The 19,007-nt window shown below is 34.9% G+C and overlaps 2 protein-coding genes across 2 annotated transcripts; one reads left to right on the top strand and one right to left on the bottom strand.

Moving 5' to 3' along the window:
• Positions 1-489: 489 nt before the first annotated feature.
• LOC131072012 (CMP-sialic acid transporter 2) lies at positions 490-2,321 on the bottom strand. Its single transcript, XM_059221118.1, has 6 exons — positions 2,152-2,321; positions 1,720-1,841; positions 1,416-1,475; positions 1,246-1,294; positions 1,063-1,157; positions 490-925 (listed from the first exon to the last, which is right to left on the bottom strand). Exons 1-6 carry the CDS (start codon positions 2,188-2,190, stop codon positions 874-876), a joined length of 417 nt encoding a protein of 138 aa, XP_059077101.1. The 5' UTR covers positions 2,191-2,321; the 3' UTR covers positions 490-873.
• An 11,795-nt stretch (positions 2,322-14,116) lies between these two features.
• On the top strand, positions 14,117-15,976 carry LOC131071959 (UDP-glycosyltransferase 73C6-like). Its single transcript, XM_058007942.2, has 2 exons — positions 14,117-14,714; positions 14,796-15,976. Exon 2 carries the CDS (start codon positions 15,262-15,264, stop codon positions 15,742-15,744), a length of 483 nt encoding a protein of 160 aa, XP_057863925.2. The 5' UTR covers positions 14,117-14,714; positions 14,796-15,261; the 3' UTR covers positions 15,745-15,976.
• The last annotated feature ends 3,031 nt before the right edge of the window (positions 15,977-19,007 follow it).

The raw sequence follows: 19,007 nt of genomic DNA, 5'->3' as shown, positions 1-19,007 counted from the left end.
ACAGTCATTTTAAGCATTTTCAATTTCACACTTTTTTCTCCCAAGTGCACAAGTTCCTCTTTTAATACTTGCAAATTCAATTTCCTTGTTACCCATTTTTTGTTTCATAGTGACAATCATAGCTCGTGTGAGTATAGTTTCAGATTAGACACCATTTTGTTAAATTTAAACGTTCTAAATTTGATCTGTATTAGCATACATGCATTAAGAAAGAAAACCTTAGTTTACTTACTTTTCCTAATTTAAGGTTTCATTTTCATTCTTTCACAGGTACAATAAGTTTGCATATGATTTCTAGAATTATCAAAATTGAAAATGTATGATTAGAAATTTTAGTTATAAAAGAAAACTCAGAAAATCTACTATGCTGATGTTTATGCAAAACTGTTTAACAGAATGAATGTTTGAAATATATTAATGGATCTACATATGCACAATTAAAATATTTTGTAGGGATGATACTAGTATGCAGCCCTTAAACTACCCAGAAACAAGTAAATTGAATCAGATAATATTAAGTAAATTACATGTACAGGGCCCAAATAATTTTAAGACTCTCGTCAATTAGCCATATTTGATATAAATATCAACTCAATGACTATGAACCTCGTCTGCTCAGGGTAGGTTGGAATCCTTTTGTTTCTTTAAATGTGACTTAAATAACAAAGTAATATCTAAAATGCTAAATGGGTACACCATCCTGGAATAAAAAAGGAACAAAGCTCAACTTCTTTGGTACATTATGATATTGGAACTCCATCCAGAGCAGTTCCGAATTAAGAGTTACCCTCACTAGCAAGATAACCTTAAAGAAAAATCATTTTGCTAACTCTCGAAAATGTTTATCCCTTGACTTCACTCAACAGTTGGATATTACCTTGGTGCCTTTCCCTTAGAATGCAAATAAACTGATACAGACACAACCCTGCAAAGAAGCTTATCATTAAACTTTTTCTTTTTTAAAAGCAAGGACCAATTTATACTGCCTAAAGGACAAATTATAATAAGTGTAGAGCAGCCTTAATCAATGGAAAGCTAAAAAACCTTAAATGTGTTACTTACATTGAACCAAGGACAAAAGGAAGAGTCAAGTGAAACCTAAAAAGAATCATTGATATAAATGTTGTAAGAAGCATTGCAACGGAAGTGGAGTAAACCTGTAAAAATTAGGGGGATGTTAGATACAGTATCAGAAGGCAGTAGTATGCACAAATACTAATAAGTTGAATGTAATAGCAAATGTACCTTGACAATATTATCTGCATATTTCATTACCATAGATACTGCAATCCCACTGTAGAGAAGTGATATAAGATCAAATGTAATCATATAACTGAGGAAACAAAAACAAATTATTTTGTTAAACACCCCTCCTAACAAATGTAACATGCAAGAAACAAAGAAAAATGATGTACCTAAGAGCATGGTTGATAATCATGCATACTGTGATGAGTGAATAACCATGGAAAAATCCCCTGAAAAACATGCAACGTTACTTCATATGAGATATGATTATATTTGTGTAAATGGTACTGTTGATCCTCCTAAGAATGCAAAAGAAAAGGGTATATGGTTTGTGACAATAGAACTGGCATTATTCTAGTTGATATCTACAATGGATCCATATTCCATAGAAAGAAAAGCAATAAATTTAAATATAAACATATTCACAAAGTTCTGTGACGTTAATGAAGTCAAGTGCACAAGACACTGCCATACTTGTTCATAATATCGTCATGATCCCATGTAAGCATAGCTCCAACATTGAAAATCATGCCAAAGATATACAACCAGAAATTCTGCACATTGATATTCCTTGAAGGTCGCTTTTTAATGATCAGCTGATAGAATACAAGAAGTGATAATGGTCATGTTAACATGTTCTCTCAAAAGAAACTTTCATTAAGAAGTTCAAATCTATGGAACTAATTCAAATTCCAAGGAGAAAAACAATTATAATAGACTTATCATACTGAGCGTATGTTAGAAACAAATATACTTTATAATGACTTGCATGTTTCTAAATCTATAAGCAACCAACCAAACATGCAATGCTTAGTCAAATTAATAGACAAACATTATAGTAAAGTGGACTATTATTTTTGTCTATACAACGACATAAAATTAGCCAGTAGAAGGTTTGCCCTATACCTCAGTGTAAACACCAACAAAGCCACTCAATAGTGCCATCACCTGCAACAACCATAGTCATGTAATGTTAAACATAAAATAATTCCACTGTATATAGCAAAATGCAACCAAGCTTGAGATGCTTCCATTATCCTTGAGATCCAAGGATGGTTAAAACTCCAAATAAATTAATTAGCTTACAATAGCCATCATCCAGCCCTGAAGCAGGGTCTGTAAAACACGATCAGAACTGCACCAAGATATTATGCTGTTAGAAATAATGCAATTGAAGCTTCTAAATAAATAGTGTGCAATAAACTATCAGTAGTGCTACTCAACATTTCAAGTCTTTGTCTAGTTTTTCTAAAGCACTTAAAAAAATCCATTGAATCTCTGTTAATCTGCAACAAATAGATAATTTAGCAACAAACAAGCATTAAATCTCTGTTAATCTGCAACAAATAGATAATTTAGCAACAAACAAGCATTAAAAAAATCCATGGTAGAGAATTCATCATATTATACCCTCAATGATGCCTTTGAATCATAGTTTTTACAATTTAAAAATCTAGTTGCATATATAGTTACTATTAATTCTGTAAATGTTAACAAACAAAGTGAATCTCCTACTGCTCTACAATCAAGAAAATGTTACGTTGGCAGTTATTTATTTGACGATTCTAAATTTGCATATACACTGTCTGGAGAGAAAATTAACAAGATATATCTAACTAAAAGTCATTAAATAGATATCTGCCTTCATTGCTCCGTATCCCCTCACAAAATGAAATAAAGTCATTATTTAGATATATTAACATATTTGTGAAGCAAAGAAAATAGAATGGGTTGAAAAATCAGTGTTTGCATAACAAAGGCATGAAGGCCAGAAAAGTACTACGCTGTCAAAAGAAATAAGTGGCATGTGGTTACTCTCCTTGATATGATGAGAATTACTTAGAAATAAAAGAATATAAACGTGATGCAACAACAATATTGAGTGGGAGAATATCAAGGTATCCAGAGACCAAAATACCAAACATAACAAAAGATACTTGGTCAAGGAATGATTGACAAGTTGGCAATTGATATAGTTTTGATTCAAGAGACCAAGTTGTCTGAAGTTAAGGCCCAAGAGTTCTCTAAATTTTGTTTTAAATGGAGCAATTTATTTCAAGTTGCCACTGGATAAACAGGGGGGCTTGGTATCCTTTGGAATCCATCATCTATTTCTATTTTCTCAATTGCTTCCAACTCTAATTGGATGATTTTTGGAGTTTCTAGTATGGGTGGACTTACGGATTTCCCCTTGATTAATGTTTATGGTCCTATAAAAATAGAGGAGAAGGAGAGAGCTTGGGGGGAGACTCTCAATCATGTTAATAGGTTTAACCTAGATAGAGTTATTGTGGCCAGAGATTTTAATGCTATTCTAGATTTGGATGATAAATTGGGTGGACTTAGGAAAAGCTCCAAAGTAATGGAGAATTTTAGGGATTTCATCAACTCTATAAAAGTGGTAGATGTGGTTCCAAAGAATGGTATGTTTACTTGAACTAACAAGAGCATATTTTTCTCTAAGATTTCAAAAAGATTGGATAGGTTCTTTGTTAGCAATTTTTGGATTAATGGGAAGTTTATGATCTCCATAGTCATTATACCACAAGTTGGTTCAGATCATCTTCCTGTTTTGTTGAATATAGATCAAGACACGACAACTCATAGGAGCTATTTCAGTTTTTTAAGAATGTGGTGGAGAGATCCTAATTTTAAAAGAAATCTCAAAAGGTGGTGGGATGAAGGAAACAAGTTTGCGGGTTCTCCTAGTTTTTGTTTTGCAAAAAAATTGAAGTTTTTGAAACAAAACATTAAAATTTGGAACAAAGAACCCTTCAAAAACATATTTGCAAAAAAAATTAAGAGTAGAAGAAGCATTGGAGAGCATCAATGAACATGTGATGTTAGTTGGAATGACTGGTGAGGAATATATACAAGAAAGTAAATTGAAAGCAGAATACTTGGAAATATTGAAGAGAGAAGAACTATATTGGAGAGGAAAATCTTGAGAACTGTGGATCACGGAAGGTGATTCTAATACCAATTTTTTTCATGCCTCTGCCAAGGCCAGAAGAACTTTCAATAAAATCACTTCCATCAAAGATAAGAAAGGAAGTTGGTGTTCCTCCTAGAAGGATATAGAACAGGCTTCCCTAGATCAATTCATGAAGGTTTTGGGCAACGATGGACCCCTGAGGATAGATCACATTTCATTTATCTCTAAGAACATTGTGAAACGGGTCTCCCCTAAAGATAATAAGATGCTTAAGGCTCGTTTTCCATGGATGAGGTGAAAGCGGCTACATTTTCTTTACATCCATTCAAAGCTCCTGGTCCTGATGACTATACGGCCAAACTATTTCAATCATGTTGGTATTTCATGGGCAAAGATATATGGGCAGAAGTGGAGGATTTCAGAAAGAACAAGAGTTTTGTGAGGGAATGGAATCATACCATGATTATTCTTATTCCAAAGAGGCGGGACTATGAATCGATGACGGATTTTTGTCCCATCTCACTTTGTAACACAATATACAAGATCATCTCCAAAGCTATGGCTTCGAGGCTCAAAAGGATTCTACCTAAACTTGTGGAAGATAATCAAAATGGTTTTACTCTAGGTAGGGAGATTGTGGTAGCATCATATTGGTCTTAGAAGTGTTGCACTCCATGGTCAAAGAAAAAATTAAAGTTCGGCAATCAAGCTTGATGTAGCGAAAGCATATGATAAGGTTATTTAGAATTTTTTGTTACAAGTCCTTGTGCATATGGGTCTTGATAGAAAATGGATAGAGTATCATTTTTTGTATTTCTTCTATTGGTTTCTCCATTTTAGTAAATGGATCTGTTTGTGGATTCTTTGATGCTACTAACGGATTGAGACAAGGAGATCCCTTATCACCATGGCTATTTGTTTTGATGGCGAAAGTGTTAGGGAGAAAAATCGGTAGATTATGCAGATCTGGCAGGTGGAAAGGGACCACTGTACACCCCCTGGTGGATCCCATTACTCATTCACAATTTGTAGATGATACGCTACTATTTGGGGAACCCACTATACAGGAGGCATCTATTATCAAGATAGCACTAGAGGAGTACTCAAAGGCATCAGGGTAGATCATGAATAAGGAGGAATCACAAGTGTTCTTTTTGAACACTAGTAGACAATCCCAGAATAAAATAGCCCGCTTATTAGAATATCAAGTTGGATTGTTTCCTCTTAAATACCTAGGAATCAATATCTACTTCGGCAGTAGACAAAGCCAAATTTGGGAGGGTGTGATCAACAAGTGTAAAGGCAAATCAGAGCAGTGGAAAAATAGATGGCTATCCCAAGCAGGGAGGCTTACCATGATTAGATCAGTCTTATCGGCTATTCCTATTTATATCATGTCATGCTTCAGGATGCCTCAGGTGGCTAGCAAGAAGATAGACGATTTTCTCAAGAAATTCATATGGGAAGGGACAAAGGAGACTAAGAAAACCCCACTAATTAATTGGGAGACAACATGTTTGACTAAAGAGGAAATAGGGGTTGGTTTAAGGAAAATGGATCTTCAGAACCTAGCATTAGGTGCACAGCTAGCGTGGAAGATGTAAAAATACCCTGAGAAACTCTGGCGCAGAGTGTTGAGGAATAAATATTTAGATTCGGAGGACTCAGAGAGAATTTTTACTCTTGCAAACGTAGCCAAGGGATTGGTTGTGTGGAATTTATTGTGGGAAAGTAGATTCATTATTGCCAATAATCTATCCTAGCAAGTCAGGAATGGGTGGAAGGCAAAATTTTGGGATTATTCGTGGGATGGTGGGAAGCCTATTAGGGAAATGTTTGAGGATCAGAATTGGGTGAATGATGTGGCAAACGAAATAGGTGATAGAGTGGATCGGTATTTTGAAGGAGGAGGTGCTAGGGGAGATAAGATTAAGTGGAAGCTAATAGAGATTGGGAGTAAGGAATTGTGCACCAAACTAGCTAAAATATTAAGGAGTGGGACGCTATTGGTATCTGAGGAAGAAGATATTCTTTTTTGGTGTGTTGTCAAATTAGGGGACTATAGTGTTAAACTAGGGTATGAAATACAAAGACAAAGAGTGAGGGACTCCTTCTGGCCACATAAGTTATGTTGGAGCAATATAATTCTAACTAAAGTTGGAGCCTTTCTTTGGATTTCCCTTCATGATAGGGTACTCACTGGGAACAGACTGGAGACTATAGGCATATTTGGGCCTAGAAGAAGTGTATTATGTAAAGGTGAGAAGGAGACAATGATTCATTTGTTGTATAAATATCAATTGGTTGTAGGTATTGAGAGTGGTTGTTTGGTATGTTTAATTTGAGCATTGTTAGAAATGAAGGGTTGAAATCCTTTTTATTATCATGGCCTCAGATGGAAAAATTGAAATGGGGAGATATTTGGTTGGCAGGACCAGCTTTAATAGTATGGCATATTTGGAAGAAGAGAAATAGGAGAATATTTCAGGATGTGGAGATCTCTATCGAACAACTTATTTAAAAAATTAAGATTGCCATAGAGGAAGTAGTTAATGGTAAAAGCGTAATGAGAAAGAAGTTTAGATATAACAATTGGGATAAAAGTATGGAGTCTAAATAGTCTTTTAAAGAAAGAGGATTAGTCGCTCCTTCTAAGAAATAGGTAGACAAGAATCTAATCAAATGGATTGCACCACCAAAGGATTGGGTGAAGCTTAATTTTGATGGGGCCAGTAAAGGTAATCCAGGTAGGGTTCGTTTCGGGGTTTTTATTAGAGATACGGGTGGTGAACTGATTAGTGGAGTGTACGGTAATCTAGGGAAGTGCTCTAACAATGAAGCAGAAATCAGAGCTTTAGAAGTAGGATTGAACATGTGCGTTGAAGGGGACATCTCCAAGGTTATCATTCAAGGAGATTCCCAAGTCATTGTCGATGGTGTGACACATTTTGCTTTTCACAATTGGAGGTTAAATAAATGGCTACCTTGTATAAATAATTTATTGGATCGGATTGGGGTTTTTGAAATTATTCATACATATAGAGAAGGTAACAAAGTGGCTGCCTTATTGGCTAATTTGGGAGTAGTAGGGGAAAATCAATACTGCTCATTCTGACCAATTGATGCATCTTAAGATGTAATGGAAGTCATCAGGAAGGACACCCTGAATCTTTCCCAACGGGGCATAGGATAAGGATAATATTATTATATACGTGAGGTCTCCTCGCCTCGCTTCCTTTCTTAAGGAATGGTTATCATTATGGTTGTTTAACTTCTTAGTTATGCATTATAGATAAGGTATCAGAACTCTGTGAGTACCGTTGGTGATATGTCGTAGTCATGGGGAAGTATAAGAGTAGTATTATGAGATTTTGATGGTTATTTCCAGATGAACATGGCAATTCTGAGTAGGCGGTAGGAGCAGAATTAGCAAGTTTAGAAGATCTAAAACTAGATTTTCCCAGATTATGGTTTGTTGAGGTTGTTTCACCAGATTCTCGAAGCAATGGATTCCTATATGAAGAGAGAAGTTTTTTAGGGAAAACCATCTCTGTAGTTATAAGGTGTATAGGATGGCTCCATTTATAGCGATTGCGTGCAGAAATTGTGCAGAGACTATTGGGCATCAATACATTACACTTTTTAATGTAGAGAATGAAATATATGAGGCTATTTTGGAAATGGTGGATATTTCCTTGAATTTGGAAAGGCACTGGTACGATGGCTTCATTTATGAGGTTGTATTAGATCTGATTGTGGACGTTCTGGAATCCAAGGAGAGTTGCATCGAGATTGGTGGAGACTTTGTGAATGAAGCCTATGGGGATGCGGTGGCGGCAACTTTGTGTGAGATGCAGAATGGAGTGAAGGAAAGTATTCTCAAAATTTATTTAAATCCTAATAACTATTTGTCCTCTGACTTAGAAGAAGAGATAGATGAGGATGAAGATCAGACAGGTGATGAGGAGGTCAACAATGCTCAGAATATGGTGGACAGTGAGGAGGAGAGAGAGGATAGGGAGCGGATAGAGGAGAAGCATCGAAAGAAGGATTATGAATGGAGATCTGACTGCATTTAGAAAGTTGAAGGAGGTTGATGACTAGTGCCTGACAGAGGCATTTTCAAATACTCTTTTCAACCTGGGCAAACTGATTTCACACGTGTTGAACTTTCTGAGGAATGTGTAAGGGGTATTGTATAGATACGAATTTGTATGTGTCGGGTCTGAATAGGTATTAGGTAGTTATTTCAGTTGTTCCTAGTGTTTTAAGTAGTAGATGATCATCTCGGATAGTATTGTAATAAATTTGGATATTTTATGTACAACTTTTTGGAGCAATATAGGGAGCTATCCCCATAAAGATAGCACTTACCAAAAAAAATAGTAGTTGTGTTCTTAATAAATTGGGTTAATTTATTAGAAATAATATTAGTTTAATAGAAGTGATGTTATATTTTGGTAAATATAAATAAAATAATTAATAGAATGTTGACCCACTTTTCATCAAAAAAAAATTAAACATAACAAAAAATAGAAATCATATTTTTCATATATCAATGTAATATGGTAGAGGTAATTGTAGAAAGTGTTAAAGAGGAATGAAAAAGTAATTTTAGAGTATGATAATGAAAGATACAATCCATGAAAAAACCAAAATATTTTATGCTCAAATCGAGCTCCAATAATTTTTCTACATAAAAAATTCTAAACACCAAATACAAACAAGAAAACTATGATATTCCTCTAAAAACATTTATCCCTAAAAGTAAATTTACTTTTTCATGTATAGATTCTATGTTCACTTCAAATTATCAAATATTTAATAAAATGTCTGCATAAAAAAAAATATTTAGGTATAATTTCCCTAAAATATTTAATCATTCCATTAAATTATCCTTGACATAATATAGTATATGTGTCCAAGAAGCACAAAAGAATATAAAAACACTCATATAGGTCTATGAGACAAGGGAAACACCTATTGAATTGTTAATGACATTTAATGTCACATTAACCAATATGGGTCCCTATGATATTCCTCAAACTTCAATTATGGTTATGTTCCCATATACAATTTGGACATCATTAGCACCCCCACACAATCCCACCATCAAATTAACTCTACACGTCCTAAAATAAATCCAATGTTCAAGATGTTTCGCCATAGATAAGAGGATGAAAACAAGTAGAAAATATATACAAACTCTCAATCAACCATAATGTATAAATTGAAGTGACATGTCCATTGTTTCCTTATGTCCCAAACCATCATTATTCAACACAAGATTCATTAATATTTCCAACAGTTGTCACTTCTAACAACTAAAGAATATAGCATTGGGGTTCTAAATTTATCTGAATGTTATCTTGATTTTCAAAGTGCTTTCTTTAAGATTGTAGATGTAGAATATGAACTATTGAAACTACATTGCCTTAGATTTTTTTACTAGACTCCACACTAATTCTCTATTTCTTAAAGATATAGCATGCCACTTATCAAGACAATCTCTTTGAATAACAACTATTTTTTCCTTATAGGAGGTTGGATTAATGAATTCTTGTCTATCCAAAGAAGAGATGAGATTATCTCGAGCAAACTCTACTTTCACATGATGATAGACAAAGAAGACTCATTCTTGTCAGTAGATAAGGAATACTTTTATTGGAGAAATATACACACGGTTCAAGTAATCTAAGGGAGTTTCCTTCTTGCAATATTTATCCAATATAACCTAATTCTTGATAAGATTATATCTTATTAGAAATAATATAATATATTTGGCTCATTGATATTCTTATTTACTAAGTAATTTATATTCCATCATAATGTAGTTTAACCAACTTTCAATCGTTGTCCTAAAGAAGTTTTATCTAGACAGAGAAACATTCCAAATTGAAAAAAAAAAATCTTTGTATTTCTGGTAACCTCATAGATCCCCCGCTAAGTATGAACTTTGTACAGAATGACCTTAAATCATGTCCATGACACTTTCATTAAAATGCTTAGTTCAATTATATTTTATTGAAGTCTTATATAATGGCTACCTTGCTTGAAATTCAATGAAGTTCTAGGTTTTACTTCTTGGATACTTCTTCTCTAACCCCTTTGCCAATTCTTACAAGCTTTTTTTCATATCATTCTCATTTTCTCCTCCTCCATTTGCAACAAATGAATAAAATTAAAACAATAAGTAATGGCATCAATCAATTGTGAATTATATTGTAAGGTAACCCCTTGCCATTACAACATAGTATAACACTACTAACTTTGCATATTTCATAAAAGGTATTATAGCTATCAAGTGGAGTCCTTTCTTAAAAAACATCTTTTCTAATCAGAAAATGGTACATCAATGTTAGATCGTCCTCAATTTTGAATTCTATTTACCCAAGATCACACTCATGTGTCATCTTACCCTTATAAGAATCAATAAATTTCTATATTCAAACCTCATAAGCTACATTTTCTTTAAAAATTATATGGCCCAAAAATACAAGAAAACCAAATACCAACTATCTCTATGCATTTTTTTACTACATGAATACCACTTAACTGAAAAATAAAAAATATTTTCATATCTATGAATTTGTGTAAAAAAATATGTCTTCAAAAGAATATGAACACATTCAGGTTTACTTATGATATGATCATACAACTTTCCATATGTCTTCTATTAAATCTCTTAACTTATGAAATTATTCACTCACTCATCTACCTATCTTCTCAACCATGCAATTTCTTGCATGGGCTCTATCACACAACAAATAATTTGGTATGTCATAGGCAATTACATACCATGTTATTTAGAAAGTTTTATAATAAATGTGATATTGGAAATAATTAATTTTCTAGTAATATCCTTATATGTAAACAAGGGATACATGTGGTTCCAATGGTTCATCTTTGATTTCAAAGATAATATGTCTATAAAAAAAAATACATTTCTACATAGTGCTTTAAAAAAAATTACCATTTTTATTGAATAATAGACAACATAGTATGTTAGTAAAATAGTATTTACCTATTTAATCATTTAAAATTACATATGATCCTTTGTTCACTTGCCTTATTGATGTGTTCCTAGTTGTGCATGTTTGAATGTGTTCTAAATAAAAAAATTGGTGTATTGCAGCCACTACTAAAAATTGAAAAAATGCAATATTGTGGTTCAAATATTGCCCAAAATTTATCTTGATTTGCAAATTTCTTTGTATAATATTGTGGAGGTAGAATGTGGACTATTTAAACAACATTTCCTTAGATTTCTCCCCTAGGGACTTCACACTAAGTTATTGTTTCTTCAAGATATGAGATGCCACTTTTTAGGACCATTTGTTTGAATAACCACTAATGTTTCCATGTAGGAAGTTGGATTAGTGAAGTCTTATCTATCGGAAAGAAAATAATTTTGTTTCTCCAACAAACTCTACTTGCACATGAAGCTAAACAAATAACATCATCCTTGTCAAAAGACAAGGAACAATTCTATTAGATAAATTTGCACAAGGAAGTAATCTAAGATAGTCACCTTCTTGCAATGTTCACCTAGTCTAACCTAATCCTTTATTAATCTTAGATTCAGTCAACAATATAGCAAAAGATATTTGATTCTTTGAGCTCATCTATTAGTATGCTAGTCAACATAACCTAGCATATTCATAATTAAGACATTGCATAGTTTCACTAATTTTCTCAAGATAGAGAATTCCTATAACTTCATTTTTCTCAAGACACAGAATTCCTATAACTTCATTGATAATCTCATAGATCTCCCACTAAGTATGGCATTGTATCTTTTACATGATATAGTGTTTTATATTAATATAGAATCAACATGCATAAAATATAGAGATCCATCGGATATATCAAGATTGTTACTTGTTTAAGATCTAAAATTTCCTTACGGGTTCTTAATAAACAGCTTAAAATGTTACGACTTTTTAAAATGCCTTCTTCCGATTGTCTTTTCAAGATTTGATCCAATGTGATCGAATTCACATTGGAATATTTTAAAGATCTGACCATATTTTCCCAACGTGTAGTCTACGGGATTGTTTGAAATGGCGAACCGATTATTATTTAAATATGAAGCCACCAGCTCAGCTATTTTGAGTATGACGCGGAATTACCCAATAAGAGTGGCTTTTTGTGATTGTTAGTCTCGCGGAAACTAATGTTTTCATCTCTGCCTATTAATTTTCTTTGAAATCCGTGACAACCAATCACAATTAATTATTTTTTGGCTTTTCTCACATTTTCTAATGTTTTGCTATTTGATATCCGTAGATTTTAACAGCTCCGCTATTTTCCCAGCCTGCGCTAAAACAGTTGACCTTTTGGCCGCACGGCCATCTCCATCCTCGAACAAAGCAAGCTCCTCGCTGTTTGCTCCGAAGCATATAGGCAAATTCGGCAAGGGCAAGGACAGCGCAACCTCCGAATACGTAGTATTCGAGAGGCTATACGTATTCATATTCATGATCACAACTTTTTCTCCCTTTCAAACCCTCCACGCGAATCTCATCGTATATTGTACATCACTGGTTAGTTTTTTCAGGATCAGTTTGTTTTCTGGATTATTTGTTTTATTTTATTAGTTCCTGTCGAGATTCGCTTGAATATGTATGTTTGTGATTTGAAATATATATAAAATTATTAGTTTTGTCCAAATTATGTATTTTTCTTGATATAATTTTTACCTAAACTTACTACATTTCTGAAAAAAATGATGATTTTTCATTTGAAAAATTTCCAAATTTACCAGATTCATCACAGTATGTGTATATCAATAGTAAACTGATCTCTTCGTGGAAACAGATGGACTCTTATGCTTTGCCATACTGTATATATTCTTCAAATTTTGTACTCTATGGTTACGTTCTTATGACCAAGCTTGGGACTAAACTTAGCCTAGACAACCCCACCTACACAAAACAAACAAAAAACTGTTTGATATTAAAAAATTTAGATGTTTTCATTTCTAGCACATCTAATACAGATAAGTTGAATTACACACTAAATAGATGAGCTCAAATTGAATTAAAAGTTTTCCGTGAACTTCAGCCATTTATTCTTCTAAATTAGGGACATTGTACACCAGTAGACACAATAAACAGCTGGATTGCGATAAATAGGCCTTTTTTTGGCTTCTATATGTGTACTGTGGTAGATAATTGTAAAATTCCTCTTTGCAAAAGTTCTTGTCAATGTCCGAGAGAAAATTGGCATATTTGTTTCTTACACCTATGTATTTTCCTTCTGGCGAGTCTGTTCTGTGAGCTCTGTAAGCTTTGAATAGGATTTCTAAGTAGTCTAATCAGATTCACCATGTCTTGGTGAGTCTCAGCAGGTTTACTGTGTGGTGATGAGGAGGTAACATCCCTGGTTTAATGAGCTTTATAGGCAAAAACGGAAAACCCATGGACTGACTGAAAAAACTCGTGTTGTTTTGCATTAAATGTGTATAAAATGTTTTTTTTAATTACCTGCAATTTATTCCCGGTTTTACTTGAGCTTTTTTATTATGATTTTATTTGTATTTTTTAATGTAAAAGTTAAAATGTAAATTGTATCAATTTTAATATAGTTTAATTTATTTTGAACTTTTTACTTGAATTATATAGTATTAATTTTTTAAATTTAATTTATTTCAGAATTTAATTGTATTTATGTTCAGTTTATATAATATTTTTTTTGTTAATATTGAATTTATTTTTCAATTAATGTTATTATTGTTTTTAATATCAATATTTAATATTCTTGTATAATATTATAAAATAAAATAACATCCTCCCCCATGTTTTACACAAACATCTGCATTTGTACAAATCAATTTTGCCTATTTTTGGCACTAGGCAGGGACTCATGCTGCCTCACAGCTCTTGTTTACTTTCTCTTCACGTTACTCATATTCTCCAATTACAATGTAAAGGGGACAGGGCATTTCAACCTAACATTCTGCGACACCTAATACTTGTTAAAATGTATACCTCTATATGAAGGTCAGGCTCAGCTCATCTCAAGCAAATAGAAAGGCATGGAGATGAATGGCTTGCACGCAGTGATAGTACCTTACCCTGCGCAAGGCACTATCAATCCTCTCATCAATTTGGCTCACCTCCTCTCTTCAAGGGGGGTTTTCATCACCTTCATCAACACTGAGTGGAGTCACAGGTGCATGTCCAAAGCAGCTGATAAAGATAATGATGATCACAACTCCACCTCCACATTCAGGTTTCTCAGCATTCCAGATGGGTTGCCGCCAGATCATAGTCGTCTCTCCAATCTTGCCGAGTACATAATCGCGATAGAAAATCTTGGCCCAGTGTTGGAGCATAATCTGCATGCGGCTTACCGGAGGGAACTCCTCCCATCACTTGCATTATAACAGAATCTTTTATGTCTCGCACTCTTCAAGTAGCCAACAAAATGGGAGTGCCCCGAGTGATCTTCTGGCCAATGTGCGCCGCCTCTTCTATTGCTCAGTGCAACTCCAACATTCTCCTCTCCCGTGGACATATTCCTGTCAAAGGTACGAAATCTACACCAGTGATTCTCAATAGGGTTTTGATTGTTCAAAAGGCTTCTAATAACTAAAAGCTTATAATTGCAGTCGAGGAATCGAAGAGGGCGGACAAAGTGATCACTTGCTTGCCCGGTGATCTTCCGCCTCTGTTGCGGAGTGACCTGTGTTCCTTCTATCGCACTACCGATACATCGGACGTTTACTTCCAGTGGTTTCTGCGTGAGTCTCAATTCCAAAGTAAGGCAGACTATGTGCTGGTCAACACGTTCGATGAGCTGGAAGCCCCTCAAACTGTAAGCGCGCTGTCCTGTAATGGCTGCCCTGCTTTGGCAGACCTGTATTTCTTCCCAATTTCCTGGAAGGAAAAGATGTGAGCAAGCAAGCGAGTCTTTTGGAGTAGGATGAGAGCTGTCTGAAATGGCTGGACACCCAACAGCCAGAATCTGTGATCTATGTTTCCTTCGGCAGCATCGCCGTCTCATCGAACGAGTAGCTGGAGGAGTTGGCAGTGGGGCTGGAGAAGAGCGAGCACCCTTTTCTGTGGGTTCTGCGAATGGATATTGCGGGAGGTACGCCTGCAACTCTGCTGGAGGGTTTTGAAGAGAGGACACAGGATCGGGGACTGATTGTGAAATGGGCGCCTCAGGTGAAGGTTTTGTCTCACACTTCCGTAGGAGGGTTTCTCACCCACTGGGGGTGGAACTCGAGTTTGGAGAGCATGAGCATGGGAATTCCAATGCTTGGATGGCCCCATTTCTCTGACCAGTTTCTGGACTGCCGCTTCTGCAAGGATGTGTGGAAGATTGGCATTGATTTGGAGGGCGTGGACGTTGGTGAAAATGTGGTGGTTAGAAGGGAGGAGATAGAGAAAGGCGTGAGGCGACTGTTGGAGGGTCCACAAGCGCAGGAGCTTAGAAAAAGGGGAATGGAGTTGAAGGAGGCGGCATTTAAAGCGGTTGGGGAGGGAGGTTCTTCCTTTCTCAATTTGAACAGGTTTATTCAAGACATGATGCAACTTCCAAATCGAGAACTGTAGAAATCCCCAAACCGTAAAACCATTACAAGCTTAAGGGATTGGATCCAGTAAGAAGAAAACTAGAAAGATTTCGACATTTTTATCATCCATTTCTCTAATTAGCTTTATCTGTTACTGATGAAGACCCAAAGATTGTTCAGAAAGCACCTAGATCAAATGAAAAAAGTCTGGGATTTCGAAATCGACTATTTTTCACTGACCAGTATTAAATTTATTTCAAAAAATTATTGGATATCTTTTCCACGTATATGGAAGATGAAAATTAGATCTTACAATTTGTTAGTAAGTATGTCAATTTATATTTGAGTTTTTTAATAAAGTTATTTTATCATTTGAACAATTCAAAATAAATTTAATATTATGATTATGTCAATCATATTTGATATTAAACTAGTACATAGAAAAGTAATAAATTATATAACAAGAGACGCAAAGTGTCAAGTTCCTTCAATAGTGTTGTTAGTTTACAATATAAAATAGTGTTGTTAGTTTAGAGTATAAAATAGAAAAGAAGGAAGAAGGAAGAAGGAAGAAGGGAGAAAAAATATGGTTGATGCTTTAAATCCTTTTGCGTTCCTTGTGGACTTCAAGCAATTGTTGTTGGGATGTGAAGCCCAACAGTCACATGACTGTCTACCTTCCCCAGACTCTTCATTTCATATCTGAATATGATTTTATAATGGCTGTGTGCAGCCCATGTAAATTGAGTTCATTAATAGAGGTTATTCCCTACTTAGAGTGTGGATGTAGGCAAATTTGTCGAACCACGATAAATTGTGTGTTGTTTGCTTTTTATGTTTTTTGTTATCATTTTCTCTGCTCGTTCTAATCCTTACAATTGGTATCAGAGCCATGGTTGGCTTGAGCAGAGAGTAATGTTATGCAAATGGAAGCTGAAATGAAACGCCATGTACATTGGTGGGATGGCTGGAAAGATGAAGAGGATTCGACTGAAGAAGAGGACGCTGAGCTGAGTGAAGATGAACCCGAAGAAGATGAAACATATGAAGTCAAAAAATATCAAGAGGAAAAAATTATGAGACTAAAGTGTTGGCATTTTCAATAGAAAGATTGTTGATATTCATTAAGGATATTGAGAAGGTTGTTGAAGACTATTTGATATAACAGAAGAAGGATGATAACTATCTTTATAACATTATTTTGTCATTGATGTCAAGAAATTGATTTTCTGATTCAGTATGATGTTGCCATATCTTGAGGAGATTGATTTGAAGAGAATTAAGATGTTAGTAAAAGACACAGAAAGAATGTGATAAGAAAGGGGAGAAATAAGTTATTCAATGGGCAACTATTACCGAGTTAGACAATGATGAGATCATGATGTTTAGATTGTTTTGATATCCTACATATGTTGTTGATTGTAAGGTTAATACTATACTATGTCACCGAGCAAAGAACCTAGTCGGTAAACCCTAAGGTTATCGATATCGGTTATTGAAGGTGGAATGTCTACCGAGTAAAGTTTAATATTTACCGAGTTGCAACTGAGTTATGACAGAGCGCATTGGATGAATAAAAGCATTATTTAATGAAAGACAATGATTAACTGGAGATGTATAAATGATTGGTATGTCGCGTATGAAGATTGTTAAGGATCTATGACAATGAAAGATCGGTGGGAAGATCTACAGTGCAAATTGAACCGCAATAACCTTGTGCAAGTTCCAAGAAAGGAATGCAAGTCCCGAGGCAAGGAAAAGATTTTCAGATTGAAAGATGCATTGAACCTAGTCAAGTTTGAAGATCCGATGGCTAAGATTGATCATGGGAAATGTGATCAAGGAGATTAAGTGATGAGAATTGTTTATAAATAAGAAATTGTTGATGAACAATGCATGCGGGCAAGTGTAAGCACAGAGATGCTACATAGTGATTACCGAGCACAAAAGCTTGAAGACCTATTTGAATAACAGAGTAGAGAGCCCATACGAGGGACAAGATAAGTCCTATGACAGGATTGTTTTGAGTAAATAGGAATCTGCTTTAGCATTTTAGATGTGAAGTTGCAGATATATTTTTATTACTATTATTTTGTAAGTGACAGAAAATCTCTTAATCGAGTGGACTTAAGAGTCCTATTTGTAAACCCTCTAGCAAGGTAACATTTTAAATGAGTGTTTGAAATCCTTTAACACTGTCACTTCTAACAAAGTGAAGATCCTAACAGATCTGAGGGAAATCCCTTAACCAGGTCACATCTAGCAATGTGTTTGTAATCTTTAACAGGATTTGCTTTTAACCGAGCATACTCTAAAAGAGTATATTTCTTAGTGGGTCCAAAATCCCACAGTAGTTTTTCCCTATTTGGGTTTCCACATTAAATCTGGTGCTATATGTGTTATGATGATTATGTGTTTATGAGTTTGCATGTTTAGCAGTTTTGGTTATATTGATGAAGTATATGTTACCGAGGTTGAATCTGTTGATTTCATGGAAGATTAAGTTTGTATGATTCAACCCCCCCCCCCCGTCCCCCTCTCATCTTGTTAGCTATTGGCATCAGTACTTTACAATTAGTATCAGAACTATCATAAAGGAGGAAAATTTCTTACTGACGGATCAGTTGTATTTTATAGAGGATACCTTGGCAAGAATTTTGGAGGTTGAGACTTCGAGACATTTAAGAGAAAAATAACTGATGGAAATCTTAAATGGAGAAAAAGTAAATAAAGGCAACCTTGATGATATATCGGTTGATAGGCATCTTGAGTTGGAGAATCTCGTAATAGCTCTAGAAGATAATCATAGCAATACACAAGCCAAGTTATTTGCTCTTCAAGAAGATTTGCAAAACGCTTCTTTGAGAGAAGCTCAGCTTCAGGCCAAGCTAAAGGATGTTGAGAAAAATTTGTTGAATGCCCAAGTAGAGGTTGCGGCTGAAGAGGGAGAATACCTTTGCATAGACAATTTCATAGAAGCCTATGAGCCTATGGACTTGGATGAAGAAGTGCAAGATAAAAGACGGTTTTCTAGTTTGAAGCAAAAGCGGCCATTAACAGGAGTCAAGGACAATAGGCATTACTTCAAGCGTTTTAAGGCGTCACGAGAAGGGAGATATGATTCACCAACCCGTTTGGATGGACTTGGATGATGAGCAGCTTGAGGTTGAGAAGAGTTGTGTGAAGGAGCAACTTGAATCAACCGTTGAGAGTAATGTCGAGATGGAGATTCCCCCTGCTCCCGAAGTGCAAGAGCAAACGTGGGCAGGGCAAAGAACGCGACCTAAGGCCTTCGTTGTTGTT

The sequence above is a fragment of the Cryptomeria japonica genome, chromosome 1 (assembly GCF_030272615.1).
Source record: "Cryptomeria japonica chromosome 1, Sugi_1.0, whole genome shotgun sequence".
NCBI classification, from domain to species: Eukaryota; Viridiplantae; Streptophyta; class Pinopsida; order Cupressales; family Cupressaceae; genus Cryptomeria; species Cryptomeria japonica.
Note: the sequence above shows the minus strand (reverse complement) of the source record. Positions and strands in the feature narration are given on the sequence as shown.